The 15,788-nt window shown below is 29.0% G+C and overlaps 1 protein-coding gene across 1 annotated transcript; it reads right to left on the bottom strand.

The window, feature by feature from the left end:
* Window positions 1–430: 430 nt before the first annotated feature.
* Window positions 431–4,330, bottom strand: LOC7489713 (histone acetyltransferase type B catalytic subunit). Its single transcript, XM_002319167.4, has 10 exons — window positions 4,163–4,330; window positions 4,025–4,066; window positions 3,444–3,553; window positions 3,209–3,277; window positions 3,038–3,076; window positions 2,869–2,945; window positions 2,672–2,768; window positions 1,650–1,731; window positions 1,384–1,544; window positions 431–1,284 (listed from the first exon to the last, which is right to left on the bottom strand). Exons 1-10 carry the CDS (start codon window positions 4,239–4,241, stop codon window positions 649–651), a joined length of 1,392 nt encoding a protein of 463 aa, XP_002319203.4. The 5' UTR covers window positions 4,242–4,330; the 3' UTR covers window positions 431–648.
* Window positions 4,331–15,788: the final 11,458 nt, after the last annotated feature.

The raw sequence follows: 15,788 nt of genomic DNA, 5'->3' as shown, positions 1-15,788 counted from the left end.
AAACCCAATGAAAAATCCGTAACTGACAGAAGACCGATGACTCTGTAAGTGTACAAGTGGTTGAGCTTGTGAGAAAATGTTTTAAGATGGCGCTCTCTCTCTCTCTCTCTCTCTCATTCTTCTATTTTTCTAATAAAGCTTCTCCCTGTTATGTCCTCTCCCATTATTGGATTTGTATTTTCTTCACAAAAACCTCACCCACATTACCTAAACACTCCTTTTCCAAATGGGTTCGTATCATCAGACCAGCCCCTAGTTGAGAATAATTTGCAAGGCTGGAACTTGGAACTGGCTAGCGAGAGACGTATAACTATCAAAGCATTATTTTCTTCTTTTTTATTTCTTTTTTTGCAACTGGATATATATATATATATATATAAATAAACACCACGGACTCATAATCACCACGGCATCTGCCAAACAGAACCCAAAAGCAATAAAGGCAGCATAACTATATGGATGGAAAACTTGTCTCCCAATATAGTACATTAAAAAGATTATAAGCCCAAAAACTACAGCTAATCGTTTACAGTCCAGCTTCAACATACAGCTTGGGAGCCTCTAGTACCCTAAGCTCTAATTTCTGGCAGATGCATCAGCGTCACAGGTGGGGGGGGGGGGGGGGATACAATAGAATGCTTCAACAGTTTAGACATGATGCACCTTCTGCGCAATCAATTTTATCTCTTTGACCCTTTCATCTACCAATTGCTGGAGTTGCTCTTCTTGATTTGTCTGGTTTTCATCCATCCAAACACGAGCAGCTTCACTGTCCTGTGACCTGAACATTACAAATGACATCTCCGGATTATAATCACTTGGAACTTCAACCACTTGTTTCCCACTGCTCCCAGAATCTTTCCCTAAGACATCAGCCTTCACACGACTTGAGATGATCGCCACAAAATCCTCCATGTACTTGTCAACAGGATCAAGACCTAGATAAATTAGAACTTCCCAACACTGAAGAAACTGTTTCCTGTTGATTTTCAAGGTTTTCCTAACATCTTCAACTGCACTTACAGGTGGGTTAAAACAAGGCACATGGGTTTTCTTTGACAGTTTTCCTTGTTTTAGATACGAAACAGTTGAATTAACTGCATCTTGGATTGGGGCAAAGAGAAGGAGACGTTTTATGTCAATAGAGGTGCGCACGTGTTGGAAGTAATCTAATGGTTCTTCAACTGTCAAGTCATAAACATCTTCCAATATGGCAACATTGCTGAGTACTTCAACAAGGTGACCACCATAACCCTTGTGTTGGTATGGAGGCAACACCAATATCTGCCATCAATAGAAGATCTCATCAATTTACTATAGAAAGTCACATGAAGTTTATTTACCTGCTCCCCCACTGATGTATTAAAATAAAAGAAAATGAACCTGACTGAGCCGCAAACGTGTGCTGTCGGGGTAATGATAAAAACGATACACCGCAGTAAAACCCAACAGTTTATGTTGAGTATCCCCATGTTCATCACTTTTCTTCTGAATTAGGACATACAATTCCCATCCTGGATCATCAACATCAATGGGATTGCTACCTGAGTCGGAAAATACAACTTTTCAGAATCAAACACCTGGACAGCAAGGAAGGAAGCAATAAAAATAGCATATTCCTTGACAGACCAACGCCAGTAAAGAATTACCATCGATAAGAAGAAGAACAAGAGGAACCAGGCGACTGTAAAGGTGTCCAGCAGCTGTATTTCCTATAACCATGCGAACAACCTGACAGAGTAGGAAAGAACAGTAACCATGGCCATCTCTTTCAAGCAAACCTCTACAAAATACACTAGGAAAAAAGATGGAAATAGAAGAACTAGAAATTGTTTATTCCAGTGTCAGCATCCAGCCCCATAGCACCCTCTTTCCCCGCCAAATAAATAGAACTGAGACAAAGGTAGTGAAGACAAAGGACCTTTTCTTTTTGGACTGATAATAAATCTTTTATATATCTCTTGTCTGCTAGTCATAAAAGCACTGTGCTTTTAATATAGATTTCAAAGACAGGAACAATCTGGGAACTGCAACAATTTCAGGAATTATGATTGTATACAGGGACTCTGCCTTGAGAGTGCCAACCCGTACTGCATTTAGAGCATATGGTTAGCAGGGATGCATTAATGAGACATAATGCCTAAGGTTCTCTCCTTTGTTTAATCTCCCCTGATCTACATCCTTCCCATTCTTTCTGAATTGTGCACACAATCTACTTCAAATCAGATCTAAAACCAAACGAGCATTGTAATGTTCCAGCCACTTTTCATTTCATAATTCTCTAAAATCAAATTGCAATCATCCGCAGATATTATCCAAATCAAACTCTATTAAATACCTAGTTCCCCAATAAATTACCCAAGACTGAAGTTAAGGGTTTTTCTGCATTCCCCCACTCAACATAAGAGATTCCAGACAAGCCATCAGATCTAAAACCAAACAAGCATTGTAATGTTCCAGTCACTTTTCATTTCATAATTCTCTAAAATGAAATTGCAATCATTCGCAGATATTATCCAAATCAAACTCTATTAAATACCTAGTTCCCCAATAAATTACCCAAGACTGAAGTTTAGGGTTTTTCTGCATTCCCCCACTCAACATAAGAGATTCCAGACAAGCCACTCAAACCATAAACAAAACTTTAATAGCTGAATATGAAATCAAGTACCTCGACATCTGAAGTAGCTGTCCCTAAATGACTATTAGAATCAACATGTCCATTGGAGGTTTTGTGTTGCAATATCTCTCCATCTGAGATAATGGATCTGCAAACATTTAAAATATAGAAATCATAAATCAAACAGCAGTGCAAGGACTAAATAAAAGCTTGAGTTAGATGTGCGCAAGATAACCATAACAAAGCACCTAACAAAATGACTCTCTGTTGAAAATGTCTGAAGGAAGTCATCTTTGTTGTCAACAAGAGTATCGGCGAAAATTCTCTGTGGGTAACAACAAACCAGTCAGCAGGCCCCAATTGACATAAGAAATGAAGAAAAGCAGTAGCATTGCAGACTTTGCAGTCATTGTATACCTGAAGAGATGATTTGAGATCCGTGATACCTTTCCCCCCCTAACAACATACAATCACAGAACTCAGTAAAATTCCATTTAAGAACATAAAGCTAGAACCACCCTCAAAAACTCAACTGATCGATAAGACAAGTTACTCAATATATTGAATAACAAGAATGTCATTACTCACATCAGATGTGCTCTGAAACTTAATATCAGCAAATGCATGGAATGATACGCTGCTAACCCAGATGGTTATCTGTATACAAAGATATTGAACAAAATTGGAGAACAAAACATGGTAGCATAGAGTAATAATCTTGTATTGAAACTTGAGTGTGTGCAGATGGTAAATAGTTAACACAAATAACATGCTCAACATGCAAAACCCTGGTAAGCAGCAATCTAGTGAAAATGTGCATTACCTTCAACCCATTGTAACCGTAGATTTTCCCATCCTCATCAAAAAAGCCATTCAAGTCAACTGGACTAATACGAAAACTGTGTGAAGCACCCACTTCTTCCTTGCTAGAAACTAAGATACCAATCATCAAGTACACATGAAAATCAAAACAAGAATAAAAAAATAATAAATTATTAAATCCAAAATTTCAGAGGGTGCCATAAATGCAACTACACAGAAAACCAATCATCACGAGCATAACTCTTCAAGTATGCAGCCATCTCAAAGTCATGAATCTTTTATTTATCAAACAAGCAAAAGCCTGTCCAATTCTCTGCTTTATACTATTTCTAATAATGACTTAATAATGCTCGAGCAAGAACAAAGCTTATTCCCGAAGTTTCCATAAAGAGAAAGGACAAAGGAACGAAAAAACTCTTAATAGTTGTATTCTTTTCCTAAAATTAATATAACAAAAAGAAAATTGCATCTCTGCTCATACATTTTCCCAGTAAACAAAAACGAGTCAATGACACCAGCCAAACAGGTTATAAGTAGAATAAAATTCCCAAAAAAAAACCTTAAAAGTTGATTATAACGTACCCAGGTAAATTAGGATGCACTGATTGGCCTCGATTCCAACATCTGCATCAAAGATCAACACAAATATCACTAAATTAAGCAAAAATCACTGGAAAGAGTTGGTAACCAGTGAGCAAAGTTAATGGGAAATTGACTAACCGATATTGGAGAAGCCAACACGACGGCGTTTCTTAGGCTCGGAGATTGGATCGGCGGTGGGTTGTTGTTTCTGCCCCATTTCTTCTGATAGCGGGTGGGTTAGGGTTTTGAGAGCGGGAAATGGGAGAGACTAGGCGGGAAATTATACCGTACAAATGACACATGGTCTGGATTAGGGCTTTATTTATCCCCTGTAGCTAGCGAATTTGTGCGCGTGTGAGTGTCACGCGAGCTGACAAGACAGGGATTCTATGTTTTTGGAATGCTACGATTGGATTTTGTTATTATTAAGAATTGAGAAGAAATTCAAATGGAGTTTCAAGGCTAGTTTATTTGTTGGAAAGTAATTTATATTTGGAAAATAAATTTAAAAAAAGTGAATTATTTTTTGATGTTTGGTAGTATAATGAAAAATAAGTAAAAAAACACTTTCCAATGTTTGGTCATGTCATGGAAAATGAGCTGAAAAATAACTTATTAATGTTTTATTTTTCTCAAGTTTATTAAAATAACAAAGAACAAATTTTACAAATTAAAAAGTTGAATGAAAATGGAATTGAAAAAAAATATAATTTCATAAATTATCTCAAATAAAATAAATAATAATCAAAATAATAGATATCAAATCTAAAAAATAAAAAAAATAAAAGATGAATAAATTAAAATAATAATAATTAACATTTCATAAATTATTTCAAATAAAATAAGTAACAATCAAAAGAATGAGGATCAAATTTGATAAATAAAAAATTTCAATAAAAAAATGATAAAAAAAAAGCAAATAACAATTATAAAAATGAGGACCAAAATTAATATAAAAATTAAATTTTAAGAGATGAAATTGAAAAATAAATATTTAAAACAAAATATATATAGCAATCAAAAGTTTGAGGATCAAATTTGATATAATCAGCAAATAATATGACATTTCTAAATTTTTCACAACTTTTAGAAAGTGTTTCCCGCCCAAATTTTCCAAGGAAACACTTTCCTGGAAACCAAGCCAATTTTTTTTTTGATTGGAAAATGTTTTCCATTGACCAATTCTTCTAATGGTAAACAAACACATGAAAGTTTAGAAAATGGTTTTCCAGAAATCACTTTTCGAGAAACAAACATAGCCTTGGTTTCATTGTTCATGCCCTGAGAAGCATAGTTATCGAAACCAATTCAGGAGTTGATACGATCAAAAAGTTAGATTTTAGATTATATAAATTAATTTATGTGAACTTGAATTAATTTAAAAAAATTAAATTTTTTTTTAAAATTTTAATATTTCAAATGAAAAAATTAAAAAACAATCCATGTGAATATGAGTTATATATGTTATAAATAATGAAGTTTCAAATATTATTTCAAAAGATTTTGTATCTCGCATTTAAAAGATATTATCTTAGTATGTTATCTTTTTAAGTTGAAGTATTTTAATTAAAAAGATTTTTTATTACATATTAAAATAACATAATTTTTTTTTCTTGTAAACATAGAGTATATATACTAAAAGACTTCAAATCCCACATTAAAAAAATAAAACATTCTTTTAGTATTTATATAATGAACTTTGAAAAGGGTTAATAACCAACTAAAAATATATATAAAAAAATGAGTCTTTGGCTAGGAGAAAAAACATATTTGAAAAAAAAAATCTGGTCTCAGTCGGGTTTTGCCAGGTCACGGGTAACCCAGCGGGTCAAAGAAATCTGGTCTAAACCAGGTTTTTCCAGGTTTTTCCTCATCCCGGTCTTTTATATTATCCAAACCAGTATAGCCACTGGGTCAATCGAGTCCCGGGCCGACCTGCCGGGTCAACTCGAGTTTAATAACTATGTTAACAAGTCGAGTGGATTTTTTTATGTTCTTTCAATTATTTTTCGTGTTTAGTTTTTTTTATTTAGTTTTTTAATATTGGCTTATTAAAATTAGTTTTTTATAATTTATTTTTTACAATATGATTACAGCCTTATAGATTAAAGAAAAATCTAAAAGGGATCGTAATTTCACAAAAAATGCACTGATAAGTTAGTGTGGTTTAATTTGCACAATGACTTGGTTTTTTTAAGGTCTTTTAATATATTTTTAGTATTTAGTTTTTTGTTTTATTTAGTCCATTTAGGCTTGAAAGAAAGTCTTAATGTTGGAGTGATACTAGATTTTTTTAAAAAATATATATATCAAATTTTCACAACAAATTAAAAATTAGAGTGCCAGAATTGAAAAAAAAGAAAGAAAGAAATGTCAGCCATTTTTTAAAGCACTTTGCTGTCGGTGCTTTCAGGGAGTTCTCTGCATGGGATTTTGGCAAATTTTGCAATTAAATATTTTAATTCAAAATTTTATTTTGTTTAATTTTTAGTGTCTCCTTGAGAGAAGGAGAGAAGAATGAGAAAAAAGTTGATGTCAAAGTATTTTTCTTGCCGAGAGGAGGGCCATTGAGATGTTTTTGAGATTCTATATTGTCGGGAAAAGTGGATTGGTGTTGGGGTGGGATTTTTTAGGTTTAATTTTGTATTTTTTAACAGTTTTTTTGGGTTATTTGGTTGATTTATTAGTTATGGTGTTATAAAGTGTTTATTAGTTTCTTTTTTTAAATAAAAATAAGTTTAAAATAAACTTTTAGATCATAAAACACCCCCTCATTTTACGAGCATCTTTTTGGTGGTCGAAATTCATGCAAGGGGTGAAGCATCGTCTACTATAACAAACAACCTATTTTTTAAAAAAAAAACAAAAAACAAAAGTTAGGCACCTTAAAGGAAAAATAATAAAATGGCCTACGTTTGCAGGCTTGAGTTGACAGACCCATACAACTAGATTTATTTTTAAAAGCCCATGCACTGAGCCACACAAGCCTGCACGTCTGACATTTTTTTTCTTCTATCAAACTAATTTAGAATATATTTAGATATTATTTTATTTAATATCATTTGATTTTTACTTTCTTGTCCAATAATATTATAGAATGTTTTTAAAAAAATTAAAAAACATTCTTTTTATACAACCTTTTTTTTTAGTTTTCTTCAATATGAGTGTTAATTTTAGCTATAATATTTGATTTTTACTGTGTTTTTTAATAAGATTATAAAAATATTTTTTTATAAATTAAAAAGCATTCTTTTTATAAAACCTTTTTTTTGTTTTATTTGTTTTCTTCTATACGAGTGTCAATTTTAGCTATCACATGATTAAATAAAAATATAGTTTTAAAAAAGTTGTGAAACCCAATTGGGGTTCATGATTTAAATCACGAGTTTGACAAGTTAACCTGAATTGATCTAGGTTGCTATGAGATTTCATTATCTTAATATTAAAAAAAAAATGACATCTTAAAATATTTTTAATTCAAGTTAAGTTTTGCCCAGTCATTTAGCACTCATTTAGATTGGTTATTTTTATTTATGTTAGTCTCTTTACTTCCTAACTTAGTCTTTCGTTAGTATTAAAGTTTTTTTTAGCATTTATTTACGGCATAAAACTACTCAATTTATTTTATTAAACATATGCATTACATTTTGAGTTCATGATTAATTTTATTTTTCAACTAAAAGAACATGTTAGAAATATTTAAATATTTTTTTTGTGTTCAAATTTTTTTAATCAGAAACAACTTCGTTAAAAGAAATTTAACTAGTGAATTCTAGTTAAGGGCCCTCAAGTTGCTTCATTTTTTGATTGAGGAAATTTCCATTATTTGGATCGTAATATAACCTAAATTTTATATACGTTATTTAAAATCTTTATATGAAGAAATAAATTAATAGAGAAAAAAGAATGCTCACTAAATTAATTATTATTCATATAATAGGAAAAGAGAAAAAAATCATAAATTCTAAATGTTCAATAATTTATATTGCTAATTTACAAATAAAAAATTGCAATTCTAAAACTATCAATTATATATGTAGATATTACCAATTACTAAAGATAATTTAACAAAGATATTAAATTTCATTTCCCAGGAAAATAAAGGTTATCTAAAAAAGTATTATTTATAAGAAATTACGGATAAAGTTTGAAAATTTATAATATATATTTTTTAAAAAATAAAAATCAATGAGTTGTCATTAAATAACTAACTAACTACTTGGCTCGCGCTTCATTGTTGGTAAAAAATTCAGCACAAAAACATAAATGCATGGGCTTTTCCAACTATTTTTTGATACCAAGAAACAACCATTATAATCATAAATCAAAAGGTATATGAATGCATTTAATTAAATAAATTGAAAATTATATGTGTCAATAAATATAAAAAAAATGTTAAAGATAACCAAAGACTAAATTAAAAAATTAAGAGATAAATATAGATAAAGATAATTGATCTTACAACATGAGTTATTAACCCAATTATATTTAATAACTTTATTTCTTACAATCAAGTTTTTATGTAATCAAATGATAATTAAAATAGACACACATAAAAGCGATTTAATAAAATCAAATGAAAAAAAATATTATGCAAAGTTGCACAAATAAAATACATACTAATATCAGAAAAAAATTATTATCTTATGTGAAAACGAAGTAAAAACTAAATGATATTTAATTAAAGTCTAAATTAGAAAGTTGAAAGTTAATTGTGAATCAAAATATATGGTCTCAAAACACAGTCATAAATCTAGTTGTATTTAATATCTTTATTTTTTGGAATCAATTTTTATTCAATAAAATAATAATAAAAAAGACAAATATGGCAAGAGATTGAATAAAATTAAAGAAAAAAAATAAGTAAGGCTATATAGAAAGAATACCTACAAATATATAAAAAAATGTTGCAATCTTATTCATAAACTAAAGTAAAAATGAAATGATATTCTATTAAAAAAATCATAAAAATTTGTTTAATCAATTTATTTTAAACAATCTCAATTAAAACTAAACACTCGTTAGGTTGGGTATCCCACACATGTGCTTAATTAATCTATTTTAATTAAATTATATTTTTTAAAAAATAAATAAAAATCAAAGCTAAAAAAAGGGGTCAGGTGCTTGGCTCATTATTTAAGAAGCTCACATATGAGCATGCAAGACGAACCTTATACTTACCTTTTTTTTCTTATAGAAGCGGATAGTATATTGTTCGCCCCTATTTATTTATTTTTAAATAAAGCTTAACGGCCTGTTGTCTGCCTACCTCAAATTTGGTGGCTACAATAGTAGTTAGAAAATCGAGGGATTGTTTTTTTATCTAAAAATTTATTTTTGAACTCATTTTCATCTAAAAACACCTAATAAACATCATTAGAACATCAAAAAACAAATTTGTCAACCCAAAGTACTAAAAAAGGTGGAAAATATAAAATCGAACTAGTAAGATTTTTCTTTTTTAATCTTGATCTACTATTTTAGACAAGATTAATGTTCAAAAACACATTAATGGGCTCCCCTCATTGAATAGAACTCGTTCACACTACCATCAACCTTTTTGTCATTTGAATGTGGCCAATAGACGACTTTCTTTTTCCTCTCTCATATTCAGAAACTGAAAAATAAATAAAATAAATTTTTGGATGAAAACTAAAATTCTAAAAACTATAGGGACTGAAAAAGAATAAAAATGAAAATAGGTGGACTTTAAACGTATGTTTTCATGAATTTGAGACTGGCCATTTGATTTCTCTTTATTTTATACTTTGGTCCTTTTTTGTTGGAATTTTTCTTTCCTTAACAATTTTTTAGAAATTGGGCGTTAATTTGGACATAGAATGATGCAATTGAAAAAAAAAACAGTTTAAGAAAGAAATTGAAAAAAAAACGATATTGTGAATCGCTATAGTGAAATGTCTATTTTCACTTAAAGACAACTAATAAACGCTCTTAAAACATTAAAAAACCATTTTATCAATCCAAAAACCCAAAACTGGTCCAAAAACACATAATCAAACTAGTAAACAATTCTCTCTTGACCTTGAAAGACTTTTTTAAGGCAAGATGAATGTTAAAAAATTATTTGTGTGTATGCTTTGTTGCTAATTGGTTGGGTACATATAGCATCAACTTTATTCATGTAAATATATTTAATTTATTTATCTCTAATATTGATTAAAAATTTTATTAATGAACTTAAAGTAAAGATAAAGTTATCAGGACAAAAGTAATTTGCAAAAGAAGTTATAAAGTTGTTATAACTATGAGGTTTTTATTGCATTAAAGCATTGTTCCTAAAATGTTCATAGTAAATGTTTTATTAAGACTAAATATTAATTAGAATTGTTCAAACTGCTACATATTATCTTCTTTATTTTATGAAAGGAAGTAATTGTTTTCATAAGCTAAGATATGCGAGATGCCTAGAACTAATATGTAGGTGTTTGTTAGATGACATGTACACTGAAATGACCCGCATGAGAATTCCATGTAGAGAGATCACATGTGTCTATGAAAAAATTATAGTGATAGTTGTATGACCTTTATATTTGAGATTATTATGTTATCTTATATAAGAAATGTTATGTTTTAATCTTTTTACACATTGTTCTAATCAAGGGTAATAAATGGGCAACTATTAGGTATAACATGAACTTCATGAAGATATTTAAGTAATCAAGAGAGGACTTATCTTCTTAGGTGAATTAGAGAAAATGTTTTATTTGTTCTCAAATAGTATTGATTATAAATCATTTTGCAAAGTGAGATGAGATTTGAAAAGAGTTTTAGATCTTATTCAAATAATCAATGACTATAGTATTGAGAACAAACATGGTCTGACAGAGTAAACACACTATATGCTATAATATATAAATAAGAAATTATTGACGAATGAATAATAATTACATCGAGTAACAAGTTATTGAAAGGTCAAGCCAAATCTCTTACGACTTTTCTAATATTTGGAGGATCATGACATGTTGTTAAATATTATACTTAATCTTTAAATATAAATCAACCAATTATTAAACTGATAATAAATTAATTAATTTATTTTATTTAATCCTATTTTATTTAGAATTGTAATTTATATTTTGGCCAACTTATCAGGAACCCAATGAATCACACACACAAGAACCATTGATCATAAATTAAATGAGATAATTACTCAAGTGTGACTCCATTGTAAATAAGTTTTAGCGTGTATGTGTTTCAGGAACCCAACAAAAACATGTTAATGTTACCCTCATCGTCGAATGGAACTCGTTGACACCAAGATCAACCTTTTTTATCATTGGAATATGATCAATCAATAAATTTTTGTCTCATCTCTTACATACATGGACAGGAGAATAAATAAAATAAACTTTTAGATCAAAACTAAAATTCAAAAAATTATAAGGACTGAAAATGAAAAAATAAAAATAGATGAATTATAAGTACTTTTCGTAAAAAATTGAGATTGACTATGCGATTTCTCCTTATTTTGCACTTTGATTCTCTATTGTTGGAATTTCTTTCCTTGACCAATTTTAGAAATTGGTCACAAAACAATGTGATTGAAAAAAATATTTAAGAATAAAATTTTAAAAAATTGTTTTTGATACTATAGATTATTACATTAAAATCTTAATTCTTTTAATATATTTTGTAACTTAAGAAGTTAATAGATATTAGAGAGAGAGAAATCTCGATCTAATCATTAAAATTAGTTGTTAACTAATCATTAAGATTATTTGTATATAATTTTTCATTAAAAAATATTTATATTAAAAATCATAAAGGAAGTTGCTAACTTTTCCCTTATTATATTTAAAAATTGAATTAGAAAACAAATGTTTTTTTTTTGAAATTTTCATAATTTATTTTTTCAATTATTTTCATAATTTTATTAAAAATCATGTTTAGTCTTCAAGTAAATTTCTTATTATATTTTAAAATAAATTATTTACTTTTTTTTTCTACATATTTACCCGACAAATACATGGAATGATAAACCCTTTCTTAGGATTTAAGACTTGTAACCATAGTTCTAAGACCCGGTTCAGTGGGGCTGGCCTGGTTCAATGCCCGGGTTTTGGGTTTTGACCGGGTTAATTTTTTTTAAAATCAAAACGACGTCATTTTAGTAAAAAAAAAAAAACAAAGGTCAACGGGTTTGCAGTCGAGTCTTACCGGGTCAACCCGCCGAGTCAACCGGGTCACATCGGGTTTTCTCTTCCCCCGTTTTTTCTTCAACCCGACCCGGTTCCAGCCCCGGGTCGACCTGCCGGGCCGGGCCGGGTTTCAAAACTATGCTTGGAACATTGGACACCCATATTTAGCTTGATTTGTGTAGCTACTTTCTATCTCTACTCCGAATTAAGTTATTAGTTGTAGTTTCTTTTTACTGGAATGAAAAAACAAATAACATGTAGTGTAAATGATATAAAAATATATATAATTAATCAAAAATATATATATGCACGTAATTGCACAAGAAAGTTTCCTTTTTTTATAACAAATTTGTATTTAATAAAAAACAATTAAGAATTTTTATCTCTTAAAATTAGAGGTAAATAACTGTTTGGTTTGTGAGAAAGTGAAAGAAATAGCTATTCTGATTTTTTTTATTTAAAAAAGTCATATTTTATTATTATTATTTTTTAATTGGAAAATAAAATATTATTACAATTTAGTTGTTCTAATTCTTTTTTTTAGTTTAACGTGGGTGTCCGGGCTAGCTTGCGCGCACCTCGACTAATCCCACGGGCCCTGGAGTTAACGACCATGTAAGCCTCCAGTGGCTATCATATGAGTAACCACAGGGCTCGAACCTAAGACCACAGAGGGAGCAAACCTCTTGGTCCCAAGCTCTTACCACTGGGCCACCACCTAGATGGTTTTAGTTGTTCTAATTCTTAATTTCATTTGACTTGGTAAAATGTATCCTCTATAAGAAAATGAAATTTAGAAACACCAATTGAAAAGTTTCTGAAACCACAAGCTCAAATAGGAAAAAAAAACAGTACAAGCACTTATTTAGGAAAATATGTATGTACTTGTTAAATGACATGTGCATTGAACTAACCCGCATGATAATTTTATATGAAGAAATCACATGTATCTATAAAAATACTCATGTGACAGTTATGTAAATGATTCTTAAACTTGAGATTATTAAGTTATCTTAAATAGAGAACTTTATGCTTTGATCCTAACTACATGTCGTAATCAAGGGTAACAAATAAGAAAATATTGGTATAACATGAACTATATAAAGGTATTTAAGTGATCAATAGAAGATTCATTATCCTAAATGTATTAGAAAAAATGTTTCACTTGTTTTCAAATAATATTGATTGTGAAATCCTTAAGCAATGTGAAATGAGATTTGAAAAGAGTTTCAAATCTTATTTAAAGAATTCATTACTATTATATTAAGAACAAACATGATTTGATAAAGCAGATGCACTATATGCTCCAATGTCTAAATCAAAACAATCTTGTTGAAAGGATGATAATTACACTGAAAAAATGGTTATTGAAAACTTAAGTCAAACCATGTATAATTTTCCTAATATTTGAGGGATTGTGATACGTTTCTAGCTAAATGGTATATTTGATCTTCAAATATAAATCAATTAATTGTTGAATTGATTAAATTAAATTGTTGAATTTATTTAATTTTGTTTTTTTTTAGATTATGATTTATATTTAGACCAACAAATTAAGGAATTTAATAAATCATACGCATTATAAACCATGCGTAAGAAATTAAACTAGGATGATAAATCAAGTACGAATTAATTGTAAATAAGTTTTAAAAATTAAGGACTAGAATGTAATTTATACATGATATTACAATTCTAAATTTAGAAAAATCAAGTAGGAACTTGATTGTATAAATTTAAAAAACTATCCTGAAATAATATATATATATATATATATATATATATATATATATATATATATATATATATATATAATATTTTTCAGGGTGCAAATTGATATTTTACCATGAATAGGATTATCAGGTTTTTTCTATAAATAAAATATGTCTTATATTTTCTGTATAGGTTATACAACACAAAAATACCTGAAAGCATAAAAAGAAAGAGCTAGCACTCAAGACATAACAATCCATCTCTCTTGAGAAGGATTTAAGAAACTTTTGATATGATAATTCGTGTAGATTATTGTTAAAAAACAAATAATTGAACGACTTATGACTTGTGACAATTCAACTTTAACGATTTGATCAAACCTTTAAAAAAAGATATAACCTTCAAGTAATTTTTTTTCAAACCCTAAATGACCATGGATTATCTAAAAAGATTTCTAAGACTTCTAAAAACCTTTTAAATTATTGTTTCTTCTACATTTATGTGTTTTGAAAAACCCAACAATAATAAGGTAATAAATATAGGTGCTGGAATCTTCAATGACCATAAATAATTGCAATGGTAAAATTAATTTAAGTATTTTAAAAGAAAAGATTAGAGATAAGAAGCCAAAACATGAGATCACTGAAAATAGAAACATCATGGATCACTAGACTGGAGATTTTACACCGACTAGAAGTTTGTTCTTGAAAGAAATCAAACCACCACAAAACAACACATTGACCAGCCGAGAGAAAAGAAAGCAGAAGAGGAGAGAGAATTGTAATCATAATCACTAATCGAGTTGTTTTTGTTTAATAGTAGGAAAAAAAATAAAACAATGCTGATGAGAGACGACTGAGAATGAGACTAGGTGAAAAAAAACCCTAAACAACTAAACTCTCTCTCACACACTGTAATTTTTATCAACTTTATGCACAGAAATAAAATTTCAAGTCAACAATGGGTAAAGTTAAACAATATCAATTACTTGCTCAAAACCCAACTTGTACTTTCAAAGTTTTGCCTAAACTTCTCATTTAAGTCAATTTGAATTAGTATTAATCGAGTTTGGGTGGAATTAAAATCCCCAAATAGGGGTAAAAATGAAAAAAAAAAAAAAATTATATGTATTTTAGTTCTACCCATAATTATCAGACCCACCCTAGGGTCGACCCGACCCAAGGTGAGCTTAGTTTGTGTGATAACTAACTAATTGTGTTTTGGGCTTTGATGACCTTCAAGTTCATTCGTTTGACAAAGATTTGCTCTTATAAAATAAATAAATCTAAAACTACCACCACTAAAAAAACCAAAAATGATAAATTGAATATAAATATCTAATTTTCTTTCACTATGAATAATAATTAAAATAAAAATATAATAAAAACTGAACCTATAAGTACCATCCATTGTCATTCCTATGTATAATTTCTTACTCAAGGAAATAACTTTTGAATTTCTTATTATGAAATCTAACACAGCCGTTTTTCACTACTTACGAGTCCAGCAACCTTTATGAGTTATGGAACATTACTTAAAAATACCTTTCCACCGAATCTTTTACCCCAAAAAAAGAAAAAATACATGAACGTTTTAAACTTTAATGTATCCTTAGTACATAATATTTTTTAAAAAATATTTTTCAATTAAAAATAATGTTTTTTAAGATTTTTATTTTTTATTTTTTATATCATCACATCAAAAATATATATAAAAAAAACATCTAAAAACATCAATTTAATACTTTCATAGATGAAAAACAAATTAAAACCCTTTAAAATACAGAAACTACCACAAAATCAAACAAGTGCTAAAGCATTCCTTTATCTAAAAGCAATGTTCAGGGTGAAAAAATATAAACACTTTCAAACAATAATCTCAACTAAAAAATTTAA

Source organism: Populus trichocarpa, chromosome 13 (assembly GCF_000002775.5).
Source record: "Populus trichocarpa isolate Nisqually-1 chromosome 13, P.trichocarpa_v4.1, whole genome shotgun sequence".
In the NCBI taxonomy this organism is placed as follows: domain Eukaryota; kingdom Viridiplantae; phylum Streptophyta; class Magnoliopsida; order Malpighiales; family Salicaceae; genus Populus; species Populus trichocarpa.
This window is presented reverse-complemented; position numbering and strand designations above follow the sequence as displayed.

What these genes read in the sequence shown, in the direction of transcription:
- LOC7489713 (XM_002319167.4), bottom strand. Translation starts at nt 4,241, where the DNA reads ATGGGGCAGAAACAACAACCCACCGCCGATCCAATCTCCGAGCCTAAG. An exon ending in AGTTTCAGAGCACATCTGAT is followed by an intron (nt 3,077 to 3,208) that starts GTGAGTAATGAC and finishes GTATGTTGTTAG; the next exon opens with GGGGGGAAAGGTATCACGGA. An exon ending in TGTTCTTCTTCTTATCGATG is followed by an intron (nt 1,545 to 1,649) that starts GTAATTCTTTAC and finishes TTTCCGACTCAG; the next exon opens with GTAGCAATCCCATTGATGTT.